Genomic DNA, 16,729 nt, shown 5'->3' with positions numbered 1-16,729 from the left:
AAAATACAAGCCAATGAATTATGGCACAGACGCACTACACTCATTGAGTAGTAGTTTAGTGTGTGTGCTCACACACAATGTGGAAGTATATTTGGGTCACAATGAGACTGTTTGAATGAAGACTGACCAGCCTCATCTGATGCAAAGAACTATTTTTAATAGCCTGCGGTTACAAAGAGCTATACAGAATGAACTTTTACATTTCTTATTTGCAGAAACATATTCCAACGGAATAATTACACCAGTTGTAGATGCAGTCAAAGCAAGAATTAAGGATTTTGCACTTGGCAACTGTTGAGCTACAGACCCATGTGAACCTAAATACTCTGAACATAAAAACAAAGTGAAGCCTTAAGACCTATCAGAACATGATCTATTCCAAATCAAAAAGTACAACTGTTTCCAGCTGTTTTTAGATGTTGAGAAGTGTGATTGGGTGCAGCTGGAAGAAAACACCTCTGGCCCTTCCTCCACCAGGCTCTGCAATATCCATCCTCAAAGCTGGATCCACCTGCTCGTTCAATACATAAAAACACTTTTAAAAACATGCACGGTCAATGCTAATGATCAAATTAAAAAAATAATTATTGATCATACCTGGTTCCATTCATCACTTTTCTTGTAGTACACTGGAGTGACAGCTTCCCTTGGCGGCGACTTAGTAAAAAGCCTGCATTACATCATATAAACCGATCAGAAAATCCATACACGTTGATGGAACTTATCACTGTTTTCTGTGTGGGAATGTAAGTGACACCTTATGAGGCGTTCCCTGCAGTCCTCCTGCAGTGCGCTTATCCTGTCGGGACCCAGGTGCAGGGTCCCACCGGGCCCTTCACACGCCAGGGTGTTTATAGCCACTCGCAAGGCATTTATCTTTAGAAATAAAACACACAACTTATGAGTAATACACAAAAGAGAAGGCGTCACCATCATGTAGGCATCAATGCACCATAGAATATTGGTGGCATTTAATATGGTGTTTAATGCTGCTATCATACAGTTTGTTAGATATGCATCATTAGCTTTCGAAATGATGCCAAGAACCAAACACCAGACGAGAAGAAATCTTCAATGACAATTATCACTACTTCCATAAAGTAATAGACAAAACATTGCCATAGGGAGGGGGAAGTGCAGCAGGCCTCGCTATTTGAGAATAGGTCACCTTTTGAGGAGACGCACTACAAATCACCACCCAACAGCTCCAGGGGTGCTGTCTCAACACAGCAGTTACCTCTGTGATGTCTTCTACATCGACTTTGACGTCAAAGCTGAGCTCGATATTGTGCTCTGGTAGGACGGCCTGCTGTGTTTCACTGTTCCAGCCGAGGCCACACAGGGCGCCGGTGTAGCAGGTCCTCTCTTCATCAGTGCTGCATAAAGTGTGGGGAAATAATAACAGTGGAATTTGGATCATGCTTTTATGGTGTGTGGTTACAAGTCTGAATTACCGTAACTCCATGACGGGGGTGAAGAGCATCGTCAGGAGCGCAGGCAGTCCAGGGATGTCTGGCATGTAGGTTGTATCGTTCAGCTGAATACGTGTCCCTGCAACACATTCATAAAGTTATTTTTTTAAACTTCATTTTTATTTTGTTTTTAAATTCCATAACATGCCTTTTTCACTTTTGTTGTCCGTTTTTAAAATATATGTAGTCTTACAGGTACACATGATATTCAGGTGCTGTTTACAATGCACAGAAAGAACGAGAGATTCATTCCAAGAGAAAAGGATAAATTAAATTAAATCAAATCAAGGGATGAATAGTTTGTCCACTCCCACTCCCGGGTTTTGGGTCCGACTCGACCCAGCGGCCTTCCTGTGTGGAGTCTGCATGTTCTCCCCGTGTCTGCGTGGGTTCTCTCCGGGTACTCCGGCTTCCTCCCGCAGTCCGAAGACGTGCTCTGGGGATCAGGTTGATTGGGGACTCTAAATTGCCCGTAGGTGTGTTAACGTGAGTATGAATAGTTGTTAGTCTTTCGGTCAGCCCCGTGATTGTCTGGTGACCAATAATGGCTCGTTTCCACCGGGCGGTACGGTACGGTACGGGTCGGTACCCTTTTATTTGTGTCTCCACTGCCAAAAGTTGAGAATAGTACCAAAAATCCGAACCATCCCGTACCACTTTTTGGGTACCCTTCCGTTGGGGTACCTGGCACAGTTGTTTGGTACTAAAGGGTGGAGCTAGACTCACTGCAGAACGGTGATTGGTTGAAAGAGTGTCATCATTTGCGTTATCACTACTTTCTAAAATACACCACGCCTATCAAGTAAGGGTACTGTTGGCGGTGGAAACGCTCGCCAAATCATGGTTAACAGACCTGACCCGTACCGACCCGACCCGCACCATACCACTCGGTGGAAACGCGCCATAAGGGTGTCCCCAGCCTCTCGGATAAGCTGCTTTGAAGATGGATGGATGGACGTCCACTCCTGAATCTAGTATTGTAGGTGCCACATAAGCTTTTCAAAGAGGGTAGTGTATAATGTATGTTTACAAACTATTCAGAAACCTTCTCCAATCTCTGTGTGTTGTTAAAAAAGTTCTCAATTGTGGATATCGGAAGAAATCTTTTAGTGGGATCGAAATCTTTTCAGCTCCTCAAATATCTTGAGGTCGTCCTCATTAAATAGCTGGTAGAGATAAATCAGTCCCATATCTGACCACTTTCTAAAGCCTGTGTTAAGATTGTTTAGGTGCGAAGGCCTTCATGGATCCAATGCCCGTTAATAATGAAGCGAACTTGGAAAGCCCAAAAGCGGACTGTATTTTGCTCCAGATATTAAGTGTGATCTTAGTCCGCTCTGTCTTTCTAGTTCTATGTGCAAAACTAGAAAAGGCTACATTTGTTAGCGCTCTGAGCATGACTGAGCGTAGACTACTGTACCAAGTCGCTATCAATATAAAGTTCAGTTTGACACCACCAAGTAGACAGTGTATTTACGAGGAGACGCGAGGTATGGTACCTGTTGAGTTGACTGACACACTCCCGGCCACCAGCATCCTCTGGTGTTTGTTTTGAGGGTTTTCATTAAGGATCACGGAGTTGATGCTTAATTTGTCCACGCACACCTTCCTGCGGGAGGAGACGCAGACGCAAAGAGATCATTCATGACCGGATGGTTCATTTGGCCGTTATGGAAGCAATTGCTTACTTGTCCAAGGTCTTGCGACCCAAACTGTAGAAGTTGATCTTGTAAGGACTGTATGGGCCATGAAGCTGGACCTGCAGAAAGAATGCTGAAGTCAGACACGTCACATGACCACATGCGCCTGCCACGCAGTAGTCACTGTTCTGCTCGTCAGAAGGAATAGGCGGCGCTTTTAATCAACACAACACATGATCAGAAATGGCTCCATCTTCTGGACAAACTAAGAAGCAGATGCCATCATCACACCAAGATATCAGCATTTCAAATACAGTGTGTCCTAATGACTCCCTCCTTTTTTATTCATTGTAATCCAATTTTTGCAGGATTTTTTCTCTGGATACAAAAAGCCCTTTGTAATATTAACACAAATATGATCCAAATTTTCCAGAAACTGCGGGGTATCTTGCCTTTGTCTTGGATTGGGCCTGTCGGCTTGTGGAAAAATGGGAAAGTAGGTTGTCAATGATCTGCTTCTCCTCTTTCTTGCGTTCTTTATAGTAGCTGCTCGTAGTGTAAGGGACACTTGTGCCCAGTTCCATATCTTGATACATGGACATCAGATATTCATGGTTTTGCTGAAATGCACACAAAAAGATGAGATCTCACATTTGAATGTGTCGTTATGAATCTGTGCCAGCATGATTAGGATAACTCAACTTCTTACGACACAACAATCCTAAATCATTCTTCTCCCCACACATAGTTTATGTCGCAAAATGGGACAACAAACTGCATCTTGTTGTACTATCATATGTTAAATCTTTGTACTTATTTAGATTAGGTAGGACCGGTAATGATTGATTTCCTTCCATATTACACACTGCCCAATACATTTCACCCGAAACAACCGGAGCTCCCAAAAGGTTACCTTGGAATCAAAGCTCTCTTCGGCCTTTTCAGCATGTTCTTCTTCCACCATAATGTCTGCCACGTTGGTTTTTGTTGTCTCCGTGTTGATGAGCAGCTGCACACGGATGACACCATGGAGGATGGAGTACAGCGACACAATGAGGGAATGGCCCTTCAGTAGTGTGACAAACCGATTGCGGGCTTTGCTGCTCCACGGGTTCCCGTGGATGATGGACTTGGCGGAAGGACGCATTCCAATTACTTGGAACTCCTGAGCCTGAGGCCATGAGCAGAGTGTTGCTGTCAACTCACAGGGTTGGACCGGTGAACAGATACGCAATTCTCGGACCACTATTGTATTGATACCTGGAATGGGTGAGCCTGGAGGTCAGCGGGGAGCTCCCTGAGGCTGCTGCAGGCAACAACCGCAGTGTTGCCAAAATCCAAGAAGAAGACCTGCAGGACAACAACATATCTTATTGATGGTCAAAAGGCGATATGAAATTAGTAATTGATCTGAAATACGCTTCTATACTAAAACACAATCCAAAGGTATGGCGTGGAAATCCATTATGCACAGACTTTCTATGATGTGATGAGCTTCTAACAACAGATTCTTAAAATAGAAAAATGAGACAGTAAAGAAAATAAGTAAACAAGATCCGCTGAGGAATGGTTGCAACATTTTGAAGCAATATTTACTTCAACTGTATTGCCACGTATGTGCAGGATCTTGGCGCGGTAGTACATGTCCGTGTCATTGGCCTCAGAGTACGGAGCCAGGCACTGCAGGTTGGGGTAGAGCGACACAGTAAGAGGGAGCAGCTGCCGCGAGTTTATCTCTCCTGTCAGATGGCGCTGCTTCACCAAGCTGGCTTCATCCGCTCCAAAGCCCCAGAAATGCCCAATATCCAGAACCTGACGCAAAGATCAGAGATTAGAGAGGGTAAAAACATTTGAGATCCGAAAATCCAACAACTAGATTTTGAAATGAAGTTAAAATGCACTTATTGTCACTTTGGATAAAACCTAAACTCCATGTAATGTAACGTAAAAAGAAAATGGCTGACCTGTGTGATGTTGACCGCAAACAGGCGGCTCGGGGGTAGCTCCTTCGGGTTGATGTTCCCGCTAACCACTGACACCGGGCAGACAGACTGGCTCTGCAGGTCCACATTCACACTGCACAGAAAAAGAACATTTGACAAGTAAACTTTGATTTTCTTACTATTTATTACTGTTTTGATGTTGCCTCATTTTATAACCATTGTTAATAGTTAAGTTAGTTGCATGGCAGCTGTTCCTAAATGGTATATTAAATAAAAATTACTTAAATCACAATTGTTATTCCTATATTTTTTGTATCCTTATTGGAACCTGCGTGTTGCTCACAGATTTAAAAAAAATATATATTTTTGACAGAAGGGAAGCATACATGTTTTTGAGTTAGTCCATTTTTTATTGTTTAGTACAACAACCTGTTTCTGCACTTTCTGCACTGTGAATGTTAGTTCCGTTTTTAATAATAAACAAATTAATGCTTCTTTTTTTTAAATCCAATTCACTGTATGAATTATCGACATGAATTGATTATTATAATAATTGTTAGTTGCAGCCCTACCCATTTCCTACCCAGAGGGAGGTATGAAGAAGCTGGTGCTAGCTCTGCCTCAAACCTCCCCTCTCCTGAGTCCAAGTGATAGCTGGAGTCATGCAGAGCGTGGAAATGTCAGATTATATTAAGACTGCATGCAGCAGCACTGACCAATGCATCCTGTGGTGCAGCGGGTTCCACTTTCCAAAGAGTAAACAATACGTGCTCTTATGACGTTTTCTGCATGCAGAATGGTCGTCATGTGTTAAGAGTGCCATACCGTGCAGATTTTATGTTATTAATGTTTTGGCGTCCTTCAAAGCTGTCAATCTGTTCGATTGGGAAGACAGACAGCTTCATATCACTCTGCTTTGCCAGGAGGGCAAGAGACACCTCAGGCAAGATCCCCTCATCTTTGGTTGTTGTCCTGTGAAACTCCATATATGCTCTGAGAAAGAAATAAGAAACACACACACAGACACACACACACACACACACACACACACACACACACTTATTCGTTTTCACCTTTCAATGTTGTTAAAATGAAATGGAGCAGATTAAAAGTAGGGTTTTGCTACCTGGAGCTCTCAAAGGAAATGTTTTTGATCTGTCCACACAGACGGAACAGAGACTGCAGCTGCTTGTAGTACAGGAATGGGTATGGAGGGAGGTGCCTCAGCTGTAAACAACACGTGGTTTGTTTTTATTTTATAAAACCACTACATCCTTTATAATGAGGCGAAAAGCCAAATTACTTAACGCCTATGTCATTACACAAGTTTCAATGAAAATAATGATAATATGAACAGTAACCACTTTTTGGCTCTCAACCAGAGACCCAACTATTTGACCAATTCAGTCGCTACCTCGGGCTTTGAGTGTCGGCTGATGCGAATAGTGATCCGATACCAATGTTCAATAAAAGCTCTGAGTGCCTCATTGTGTGGAAGAGACGGATTCCATTCCTCTATGCGAGGGGAAGCATTAGGCTTGACTTAAACACGCTTTCTTAACTTTGCAAAATAAAATGTAATGCACAAAAACAAATGGTTATTGACTACTAAAATAAAATATCAACTTGGTATCTTGTCAGCAATACCAGATCCATCTTTTTGAGTTAGTATTGGACCGATATTAGACATCAATACAGCCCTACCCAACACTATGGGTCATACCATCACTGTTGTTCTGGGGTTGAAGCCACACAACTCCCTGGTGGCCAGGTTGTCATCCATTTCTCCCTGGACAAAGTAGTTGGGGTAGTGGGCACCAGCAATGACCACCTGAGGCAGAGAGCAGTACTATATTTTGGTGTGTCTTGGTTTGGTATAACTGAATATATATTTTACAGGGACAACACGATCTGAGGTGGTCTAACGCATAGCTCCCTCTTTAACCTGAAGAATGAACTTCTGCCGGTGTGTGCTGGAGTAATCAAGGGACGGGGGGCTCTCCGGCACATTCATGTTGAACTGGGACACACGCTTCTTCAGCTCCTCGAACAGCTCTGCAACCTGGAAAGTGGGTTACTTCTGATGAGCCATTTCATTTTACATCTAAATCATAATTATCTGATCAAGAACAGAGGTTTAAGACAAGACATCTTTTAATGGCCAGTCGTGCACTAAAAGGCTATATTAGTATATCAGCATAACACATATTACGTAAAGTTTCATTCTTTGTAATAACACCAAATATAGGTTTAATGACTGTTGTTCACTTATACTACACTGGTTGATGCCCGATACACTCATGTGACAGTCCGCTGCGGCATCTGTTTACCTCTCTGATCCTCTTGATCTGAATGAAGTTCTCTTTCCCCCAGACAAACTCATCCTAAGAGAAGAAAGCAGCAAACGGTTACGATTATTTAAGTTTCAAGAAATTATTACAAATGAGAGGCGGTGCTGCACTGACTGGTAATGCCCATAAAAAAAAGCTTTAGTGAATAGCTTGAATGTTAACGTAGGCGGAGAGACACGTATTAAATGCAGTTCACTCTGTGCTATATGGATTCCCTATCAATAGAGCACGTATGTACATGCCAATCGCAATCTTTAAAATAATTTACCATGAATAATGAATGAAAAGGCTCTGTTCAATAGTAGCACACTATTTATATTTTCAGGACATAAAGAAAACCAGATTTTGAAAGTGTCAGTGTTTCCGTCACCTTTGGGTGTCTCAGCTGTCCTTTCTTTTTGGATGACTGCCATTCCTGAGAGTAGAATAGGAAGGGGTTTTAAAAACAGGCATCAGTCTGATATGTAAATTCATTGAACTCACTGGCAATACATTACCTTGAAGGCATTGACCAAACCTATGGAATCACTTGGTGTGCCACGGGTGAAGGCCAGCTTGCTCCTGGAATGATGAGTATTACTCAGTGCAAAAAGAAATAGATTTTTCACAAATCCAATATCTGCATGTATTTCTGATGAAGGCACTCACCTGTGGCCAGCAAGCTGCTGCATGGATGGCATGGCAAAGAAACTCTTCAGCGAGTGCGAGGCAGCTGAGTAAAAACACATGACATCATTATTTAGAGGTTACGTACACAAATTCATTTTCATGAGTGCCGTCATGCCTATCGACTGTGAACACGTGCATATGCAGTAACTGAGGTCCATTGCCATCGCATGAGGATAGACTTACCTATGATGAGGCACTCATCCAGGCAGCCAAAGACGTGGCCCAAGACAATCATCTTCCCCAGGCACGGGTCGACAGGCAGGTGGGCCAGCACACGCCCCAGAAACGTTAGCTCACCATCGTGATCACTATCATCCCTTTTTGCAGACAGTGCACCCATCTACAAATCGAAACATCTAGCTTGCGTCAATACAACCACCTTTATGTACATCTCCAATCAACTCGCGAAAGCTTAGGTCAGATCTATACTTTGACTTCAAATATTCATGGAATTAAGACATGAAAAGACTGATACTTATATACTTTTACTGCAATTATTACCCGGTTTATTTTGGAATACATTGTAATACTGACTTATGCAGTTGATCACACTATATGGTTGTATATTGCTGAAATGCTGGTCACCCGAAACCAAAGAATAGATTGAAATTCACAGACAGAGTTTGCCATGCTGCTTAAATCCCTACGACTTAAGCTGGCTGTTTTTTTTAATTTATGAGGATCATTAGTGAAGAAACTCAGAGTGTATTATGCAAGATCCAGAAAAAGATTCTTAAAGATCTTAACTTAAGTTACACATGACAACTTGTAAGCATTTATCTATGTTTTTTTTGTCAATGTTTTTTTCTTTATGTGCCATTACTACCATGTTTTGTAATTCTGTTGGATGAATTGTCACATAAGCAGTGTCCCAGAATGCCTTCGCAGAGACCTTTTTTAAACTTAGTTTTGAAAGATGATATAAAAGGAAACCTACAGTCGTCCGACACTTATTCTTTCCCTTCCATACACACACACAAGCGTAAGTGACAACACTTCCCTTGATTGCCCTTACTTAACAGACTTATGCAAACACTGGCAGGTGCAGATCTCCCGTTGGAGAACTCCTTGTGTAATACACAACGACAGATCTGTGTGGTCAGCTGCCAGCCCAAATAAAACCAAACATACCACACATTTCTGACACGACATTGAGGGCTCTCGAAGGGAAGAATCCTCAATCTATATTTATTTACCTCTTTGAGTTGGAGCACTGTCCTCACTATGTCTCCAATGTTGGGGGGTGACAGGGCTGTGGAAAGGAGGGAGCGCGGATCTCCCATATCCAGCAGCTTGACCTTCAGCACAATGGTGGCCAACGGGGCCAGCTGAGAGGAAGGCGGAGAGTATGGCAAAGGTTGTCCTCTTAGTGTCAAAGGAGCGTTTAAAAAGGAATAGAAATCTCATGGCAAGTGGACATTCTATCACCAGCATCTCAGGGATCATGTAGTCTCGGATTTCATTTGTCCAGAACTTTTTGGTGACCAGACGGTAACAGTAGCCCTTAGAAACTCTACCTGCCCTTCCTGACAGAGGGGAAATAAGTGTAAAAAAGGACAGAAGTTAGTAGATGCTAAAATTTGTGCGCTAAAGTTCTGTGCTGCAAGAATTTTACCTCGACGCTGGTTGCAGTTGGTTTTGGACGCCCAGGTGAGCCGCAAAGACTGATAGTTGGTTTCTCGATCACAGACCATGCGACGGGCAAGGCAGAAATCAATTACTGTAAAGGAAAAAAGCCTCAATACAGTTACAATTTTGAAATACTTTATTATAAATAAATAATAACAAACCATAAAGTAAGGGAATAAATAAAAGCAAGCGAGGGGGAAAACTAACCATATTTGACGTCTGGAACAGTTACTGAACTCTCTGCGATGTTGGTGGAAAGGATGACCTGGTAAAATGAAGACATCATCCGGTACAGCAGGTACTAAAAACAACGTTGGAATATATTAAGATTATTGTTTTTTTACCTTCCTGTATCCTGGGACAGGGGGAAGAAACACACCATTCTGCTCCTCTAGAGTCACACTGGAGTGGAGAGGATAGACCTGCAATCTGAACAACAGCAAAACATGCAGTGTTCCAATAAAGGTAAACATTCAACATTGAATTACACAAAATTTAGTAGTCCAGCAAACAGACAATGAAAAGGCTTTTATTACCGGGTATAATTCAACGCAAAAGCTCACCTTTTGTGGAACAGTTGGGACAAGGCCTCCTGCATGTAGCTTATCTCATGTATACCAGGAAGGAAAACAAGCACACTGCCCTGCTCTGACGAAGTCTGTTCTTTGCCGTTGCTGCTTGAATACAAAATAAAATGATGGGTGCTGAGCTGACTCTCACTCAAGTGTACTAAAATAATAAGGCCTCACCTGGAATCTCTGCCCTCCATCTCATCAAAGCTCTGTATGAGACTGACGGAGAGTTTGTACATCTCCACTGAGATCTGGGGGTCCTCTGGATCAAGCAACTCAGTCTGATACAAGCATACATTACATTCACAGATTAACCATTTGGCTTTGGTACAGAACACATTAGCATCAGAAAACATTTTCCATCTTACTGCAGTGTATGAAAACAGTGCTTTGAGGTCATCTAGATAAAACTCCTCAATTGCATAGGGTACCCCCTCCACATCAAATACATAGGCCGGGTTCATTTTGCCACAAATTGGGTTTCCGAAGTAGTCAGCAAACTCTTTGCAGTTAATAGTGGCTGACATAAGGATGATCTGAAAAGACACATAACAAAACAATTAACAGTTCAATTGATGCAAAACGAGGACAAAAAAGGGATTTTACTTGATCTTGCAATTACCTTGACATAAGATGAGTTGGAATGAAGAAGTTTTCTCAAAACCAGCAGGAGGAAGTCCATTTCCTCACTGCGCTCATGAACCTTGGGCAAAGTCATAGCATTGAAATGGCTTGAATCCAATTGTGAGGAATCACATCATAGAAGTCAAAAGTAAAACTTAAAAATACCTACATAAAATGATAAACTTGAATTAAACACTGTCCTCCATGAGGGAACTGCACGTCTTTACCATAAATCAAAATTTACAAAAAAAGAGAATGATGCCTTGTGTTTATGTACCTCATCGATGAAAATGTGGGAGTACTCTGTGAGGCACTTGGCTAAAACCAGTTTTTGCAGCAGCACTCCTGTAGTCACATATATGAGTCTTGTGTGCTCGGTAGCCGTCTTTTCCAGTCCAACCTGGAATACACATATGCGGAGCTGTATTGATACATCTGGACACCACACACAAATTGAGTACCATCTCTTTTTGCCAGTCTCACCTCGACCATCAGACAAAAGGACCCTACAACCGCTCCTGTTGGTACTTTAGTTGGTCAGATGACCATAATCCATCATCTCAATGCAGGGTCATATTATATTACATGTCATTTACCTGACGCTTTTAACCAAAGCGACTTACATTGTATTTTTAACCCAGTGTGCAGCCGTAAGGGCGCCCCGGGGAGGGGTTGGGTGTCTTGCACAGGAGCACTTTGACATAAGACATGGAGCAGCCAGGGTGAAATCCATTGCGGATTTAACTTTGAGCATAAAATAACTTTCCATGCACTCACAAGACAAGAAAAAAAAAAAAAGAAACAAAGAAACAGCTCTTCTTTGAAAAAAAGAAATCTGAATATTAAAGAACAATTAAGATTAAAAAAAGAACATTTGGTGAAACAGACAAAAAAGTGGTAGTTGCTATGAACATATGTACAGGCACACATTTCTGTTTTAAACAGTAACTTAATCGATTCTGTCTAAATGTGGCACCTACCTGATATCCCACCAGACTACCCAGTGTACACTTCCGCTGGGTGGCAACCCAACGTGCAATACTGGAGGCCCCAATTTTGCGTGGTTGGGTGACCACAATGTTGCATGCGGTATTTTTGCCATTGTAGTGGTCCAGAATGTACTGTGGCACCTGGGTTGTCTTGCCACTGCCCGTGGCTCCTTGAATGATGACTACAGAGTTGTTTTCTATGAGGGAAATCAGCTGGGAGAAAAAACAAAGAAACACACACACACTCACTCACATAAAAACCCAAGCAAACGTGAGTACACAGTTGGAGAAAAAACTGATTTACAATCCACACTGCAAAACTACAAAAAACTGAAAAAATAAAGTACGCCTTCAATGACAGCATGAGCAAACATTTACACAAACTACTCCTTACTAGTCTGCAAAACATTTAATTCAGGTCAGTTTAAAATTGCCTATTATGCAACGTGAAATAACATTAAGTTAATCTCGAGCAAACAGTAAAAGCTTGAGTGCATTGCTGTCCTAAGGACATAATGGTAATTTCAGTGGAACTCCTTACATGACCAAAATAGAAAGTTCTACAAGAGAATGGAAGAGCACTTTGAGACCATCTCGCTGCAGGGTTGAGGGTATGTGGTGTATTTTACCTTCTGTCTGTTTTTGGTTATGGGCAAGCTAGGGTACTCATAGCTAGCAAGTGGAGGAGTGGTACCTAAGGACACAGAATCAAATCCACAAGAAACAGGATTAGACCGGTTTGGGCAGGAGGCAGATTCTCGAGTGAGTATCATGCAGGTTATGAAAAGACTAAAGCAAAGTTTAATACTCACTCCCTCCGTGTTCCGTTTTTTTAAACTGTCCGCTATCAGAGTTCACATTTTTCAGGCTGCACTCATAAGGAACATCCGGGCTAAAAAAAATAAAGCAATGTTAATCAGTTAATATATTTGGTGCTTTAATAACAAATACATTGCCCCACGGCCCCCTCCAGTCCCCCAGTTACATTTATGTAAACAAAAAAATCTATTTACTCTCCTCTGGACTAATTTGTGATCGACAAGTCCTTCTTGTCCTGTCCTTCAGAACAGTTCAGAACAATTAACTGGTGAAGCATTCAGTAAACCATTGTTCAGCTTATACCAACTAGTTGGTATGGTAATAATCCTATTACAGAATAAAAATGATGTTGCATGTACTAGCAACATGCTGAAATTAAAAGGCTGTATTTATAGAAGGTTTCATCAAATCAAAAACCTTTTCTTCTGGTGGACAAGGCCCAAAGCACTGTAGTTGGGAGAGCATTCAGTTCTCTTTGCCTCTCACTCTGTCAAAGAGTGTGTGTGTGTGTGTGTGTAGGGAAAAAAACCTGACAGTCCTCAGAGGAGCTCAGATAAAAACACACCCACGGCTTATGCACATGCTTCCTTTCTCTCCAATGCACACATTCCGTGCAAGCTTCAAAAGCAGCTGACCTTACAACAAAGCTGCACACTGCACAGAGGAGTGCAAGTGGGGTGAGAGCAGAGGTGACAGCTCCTAGTCAGTTTGCAATGTGTGACTAACTCTCCTGAAAAAAGTCAGCATGACAGGAGCAGGGGGAGGGACAATAGGGACAAGACAACAACTATAACACAGGAGGAAAAAACGATTCCAACGGCCAGACATTGGGGGGATTGCTGCCGGTACGCAAGTGCTTCTTCAATGGCATCCAACTCCAAGGGAGGTATTTGTAATCAAGTGAAGGTATGAAATTCACATGGACTGACCCATGCAGACAAGAAGCTGGAGGCTGTACTTTCGTCTTTTCCCCAAATCTTCCAAGCATCAGCGGTGCAGTTTTCACCTGTAAGTACACATCTTTCCTTTGCGTTTTTGAGCAAGAAATGTTTTCCTGCACATACTTGACAGCTGTTTAAATGGAATTAAATAAAATGAAAAGCTGTGTTTGAAACCTGAAAGTTGAAGTTACCCAAACGGTTCGGGGTCAGCTGACCTCTGACCCTGTAGTGGATGCAATCTATCAGTCTTGGGAAAAAGGAGAAATACCTACACCTGAGAAATTGTCTTTCACCCGGCAGGGATCAGATAGCTTGGTTACGAGAGGATCGCGTCCCCTTCGGGCCACGGCCACACACACGCTGAAAATATTAGCACACGGTTGACAAAAATAGGGCTTGATACATTTAGTTTCCCCCCCCCCCCATCATCGAGAGGTAGAAAAAGTTAACTGATTTTGTATTCATATTTCATTTTCCAAAATGATGTTCATGTTGTCATTTTTGCATGTTTTTTGCTGCATTTGCTGTTATGTCCCATAGTCTAATGCCATCTTGCTATCTAAATTTGTAGGTGCAACCTGTAGAGATATTAGCACTCAAGGAAACCGATATTGCAGCATATTACAATGTGTTAGGAGTGCTATGCGGACATCATGGTCCGGAATAATAAATTAGTCTTATTTCTTTAGTTTCAGTACTGTCTGCGAGGACTGCCATGCCCCTTTTCAGCTGGATGAAATGGTCCCATAAAATAAAAGTGCAAGCTCAAGATGAAGTGGATCCTTCTAGGTCCTCGGGGGACGTTCCCAGCCGCATGTTGATCAGAGAGCTCCTGTGGCACGTGGAAGAGCGTGAGCGGCTGGTGATGGAACTGGATCGAGAGCATAGGCAGCCCCACAGCGTGGGCCTCCATTGGTTTCAAAATCACCCCAGGCAACGGAGCCTCGTCCCCACTTCAGAGCTACACCAGCTGGAGTTCCTGTGTGCCCAGATTCCATCCGTCCACGCAGCCACTGTGCTCTCAAGGTGTGTTGCTGCGACCACGCCACGCTCACATTAGTATGCCGTCAACAGTGGCAAGCGGCTGCTGCGTCAACACAAGGCCTGACAGCAGACAAAGCAGAGAAGACCCAAAAGGGGAAGGGAGGCGTGGCAAGCTGCCAAGAAAGCCATTATGTGTTACTGTCACAGAGGCAGGCGACGTAGGGTGTGTACATGTGAAGGATGTCCCATAAGGATGAGTGAGGCAAGACTGCCAGAGGGCTTCTAATCATTATCTCTAGGTTAGCCATAATTATATTAAGAAAAACAGTCTACATGATAGAGCACTGTGACCTACTTACTAGTTTGCCATTCTTGTGAATTTCCTGGGTCACTACAGTGTGCTCACATAACCACATTAGCAAAGAACAAAGTATTTGAGTGAGAAATGTTTGCACCATTTCTAAAAAGCTTTGCTAAATGTCATTCTTTAAACTACGAATGACCCCTCGTTCAATTATACAGTATTAGAAAAAAAGTGCCAGTAAAAAATTTGGTACACTAACTTTATGTTGATGCAAATCTTTCAAAAAGTGTTCATTGAACTCAATTGGTTTATTGCAGGTTTCATGATCTCCTTGCCACCAACAACATAAGGCCCTGGGAGCTGTCTTCCGTCTTCAAGCAGTTGCTGAGGGACTTCCTCAGCAAAAAGGAGCATGAAGAGGAGAACTGCTCAGTCCAGGCGGCAGAGCTCCAACCAATGGACACTTGGACCAGTTGCTACTTATTGAAGCAGGGCTTCATCGCACCAACCGTCCCCAACTGTAGAGACAACCCAAGGGAGGAGATCCCAACGATCTCTGCATATGTGGATCGGGCCACAAGGCACTCCGATGTGTTTGCAGGGTCCAATCGAGACTGGGACCTTCCATATTACTCTCCAGTTCCTCTCAGGCCCGCAGGGGCGTACAGCACTAAACTGTGAGAGGAAGCTCTGCTGCGGTTTGTTGGTGTTCAACACAAGGAAAATCAGCTATGGCTTTCAAATCATTCAGACAAATTGCAATCATTTTATTATTATACTAAATATATCAATTTGTGGTGAAAAAAACATTTTCCCGCTATGAACGGATTTTAAAGCCCTAAAGGCAAAGTTGCGGTCTCCTAAATTGTTCACCATGTGGTACACAGACACTTTAAAAAACATTTAAATTAAAGTATTTTTCTAAATGTGGGGCATAGAGAGCCCAGGATAACGTGCTGGAACCCTTTTAAAGTATTTTCACTTGAGTGACAAACTTTTTCCAGCCACTTGGCACCTGACTTTAAGCCTTTCTGCGAAGTGGCGTTAGCACACGTTTGTTAGCTATCATTGTGGAGCATATAATATTGGAAACCTCGCTTTTACTGCGTCCACAGGTCCAACTGTCCGTAACATCAGCAAAGTTTAAAATTTCATCAGCCATTACAAAACGATTGTTATGCACGTGGAATGCTCCGAGAGACCGACGCAGTTATTTTAACATGATTCATTACCGAATGTCAGCCCAACTCATAACTTTAAACCTAGCATTATGTACAGTTAATTATTTTCAACAAGTGACTCCGACAGAGGAAGGGAGAACTAATAATAATACGAGTGTAAAGACACAAGAGGGACCGAAGGATGCTAACGTTAGCTAGCTAACAGACGGTCAGCCACCTTTAAGCTAGCGTCAGTTGGCCTCGCTTCTCACCTGCTTTCTTTCGACGACGCCTCCTCGCATTTTCTTTCAACCACTTTTTCTGCGACTTTAACGTTAGCGAACGTCGTGCCCAAGGTGAACCAATCGGAAATTTGTTCCGCGGTGAAGACTTTCTTCATGTTTTAATTGTTTGAAATCGTCTCATTTCTTTCTCGGCAGAGCCGCTCGCTTAAAACGCTTTTGATGGAAGCCGCGCGCTACCGAGGAGCACATCGCCCCCTGGCCGCCAGACAGGGAAGCGCCGTAGTAAAAGGTACTTTACTGTGGTAAATGTACTTTACAACTGCCACCTTGTACGTAGCAGTTTCACAGTCCCGTTATTGCAACTGTTAGGGAAACAATACCACCAAA

General features: G+C 42.7%; 2 protein-coding genes across 3 annotated transcripts; one reads left to right on the top strand and one right to left on the bottom strand.

Annotated features, from left to right (window-relative positions):
* Positions 1 to 135: 135 nt before the first annotated feature.
* tdrd9 (tudor domain containing 9) lies at positions 136 to 16,694 on the bottom strand. The gene is made up of 35 exons (XM_040200033.2): positions 16,370 to 16,694; positions 12,702 to 12,781; positions 12,519 to 12,583; positions 11,881 to 12,102; positions 11,178 to 11,300; positions 10,899 to 10,979; positions 10,645 to 10,812; positions 10,454 to 10,557; positions 10,268 to 10,378; positions 10,049 to 10,133; positions 9,912 to 9,969; positions 9,691 to 9,795; positions 9,504 to 9,601; positions 9,272 to 9,403; positions 8,259 to 8,415; positions 8,055 to 8,118; positions 7,904 to 7,967; positions 7,777 to 7,821; positions 7,386 to 7,439; positions 7,001 to 7,117; positions 6,779 to 6,886; positions 6,182 to 6,282; positions 5,881 to 6,048; positions 5,077 to 5,188; positions 4,709 to 4,924; positions 4,373 to 4,462; positions 4,026 to 4,283; positions 3,565 to 3,732; positions 3,161 to 3,231; positions 2,972 to 3,081; positions 1,455 to 1,551; positions 1,238 to 1,376; positions 758 to 876; positions 598 to 670; positions 136 to 511 (listed from the first exon to the last, which is right to left on the bottom strand). Exons 1-35 carry the CDS (start codon positions 16,495 to 16,497, stop codon positions 413 to 415), a joined length of 3,990 nt encoding a protein of 1,329 aa, XP_040055967.2. The 5' UTR covers positions 16,498 to 16,694; the 3' UTR covers positions 136 to 412.
* Positions 13,260 to 16,701, top strand: rd3l (RD3 like). 2 transcript variants are annotated; one of them, XM_078089928.1, is made up of 4 exons: positions 13,260 to 13,716; positions 14,339 to 14,675; positions 15,255 to 15,614; positions 16,538 to 16,701. In XM_078089928.1, exons 1-4 carry the CDS (start codon positions 13,617 to 13,619, stop codon positions 16,560 to 16,562), a joined length of 822 nt encoding a protein of 273 aa, XP_077946054.1. In that variant the 5' UTR covers positions 13,260 to 13,616; the 3' UTR covers positions 16,563 to 16,701. The 2 variants fall into 2 exon arrangements, with proteins under 2 accessions (XP_077946054.1, XP_077946055.1); XM_078089929.1 differs by having other exon boundaries at positions 13,505 to 13,716; positions 14,439 to 14,675.
* The last annotated feature ends 28 nt before the right edge of the window (positions 16,702 to 16,729 follow it).

The sequence above is a fragment of the Gasterosteus aculeatus genome, chromosome 15, assembly GCF_964276395.1.
Source record: "Gasterosteus aculeatus chromosome 15, fGasAcu3.hap1.1, whole genome shotgun sequence".
Taxonomy (NCBI): Eukaryota; Metazoa; Chordata; class Actinopteri; order Perciformes; family Gasterosteidae; genus Gasterosteus; species Gasterosteus aculeatus.
The sequence above is the reverse complement of the archived record's forward strand: the minus strand, read 5'-3'. Positions and strand labels throughout refer to the sequence as shown.

Coding starts and splice junctions, on each gene's coding strand:
- rd3l (XM_078089928.1), top strand. CDS start 13,617: ATGAAATTCACATGGACTGACCCATGCAGACAAGAAGCTGGAGGCTGT. Junction 14,676..15,254: donor GCAGCCACTGTGCTCTCAAG/GTGTGTTGCTGC, acceptor GGTTTATTGCAG/GTTTCATGATCTCCTTGCCA. Junction 15,615..16,537: donor GGGGCGTACAGCACTAAACT/GTGAGAGGAAGC, acceptor CTTTCTCGGCAG/AGCCGCTCGCTTAAAACGCT.
- tdrd9 (XM_040200033.2), bottom strand. CDS start 16,497: ATGAAGAAAGTCTTCACCGCGGAACAAATTTCCGATTGGTTCACCTTG. Junction 7,118..7,385: donor AGATCAAGAGGATCAGAGAG/GTAAACAGATGC, acceptor CCCACTTTCCAG/GTTGCAGAGCTGTTCGAGGA. Junction 3,232..3,564: donor AGGCCCAATCCAAGACAAAG/GCAAGATACCCC, acceptor TTCTTTCTGCAG/GTCCAGCTTCATGGCCCATA.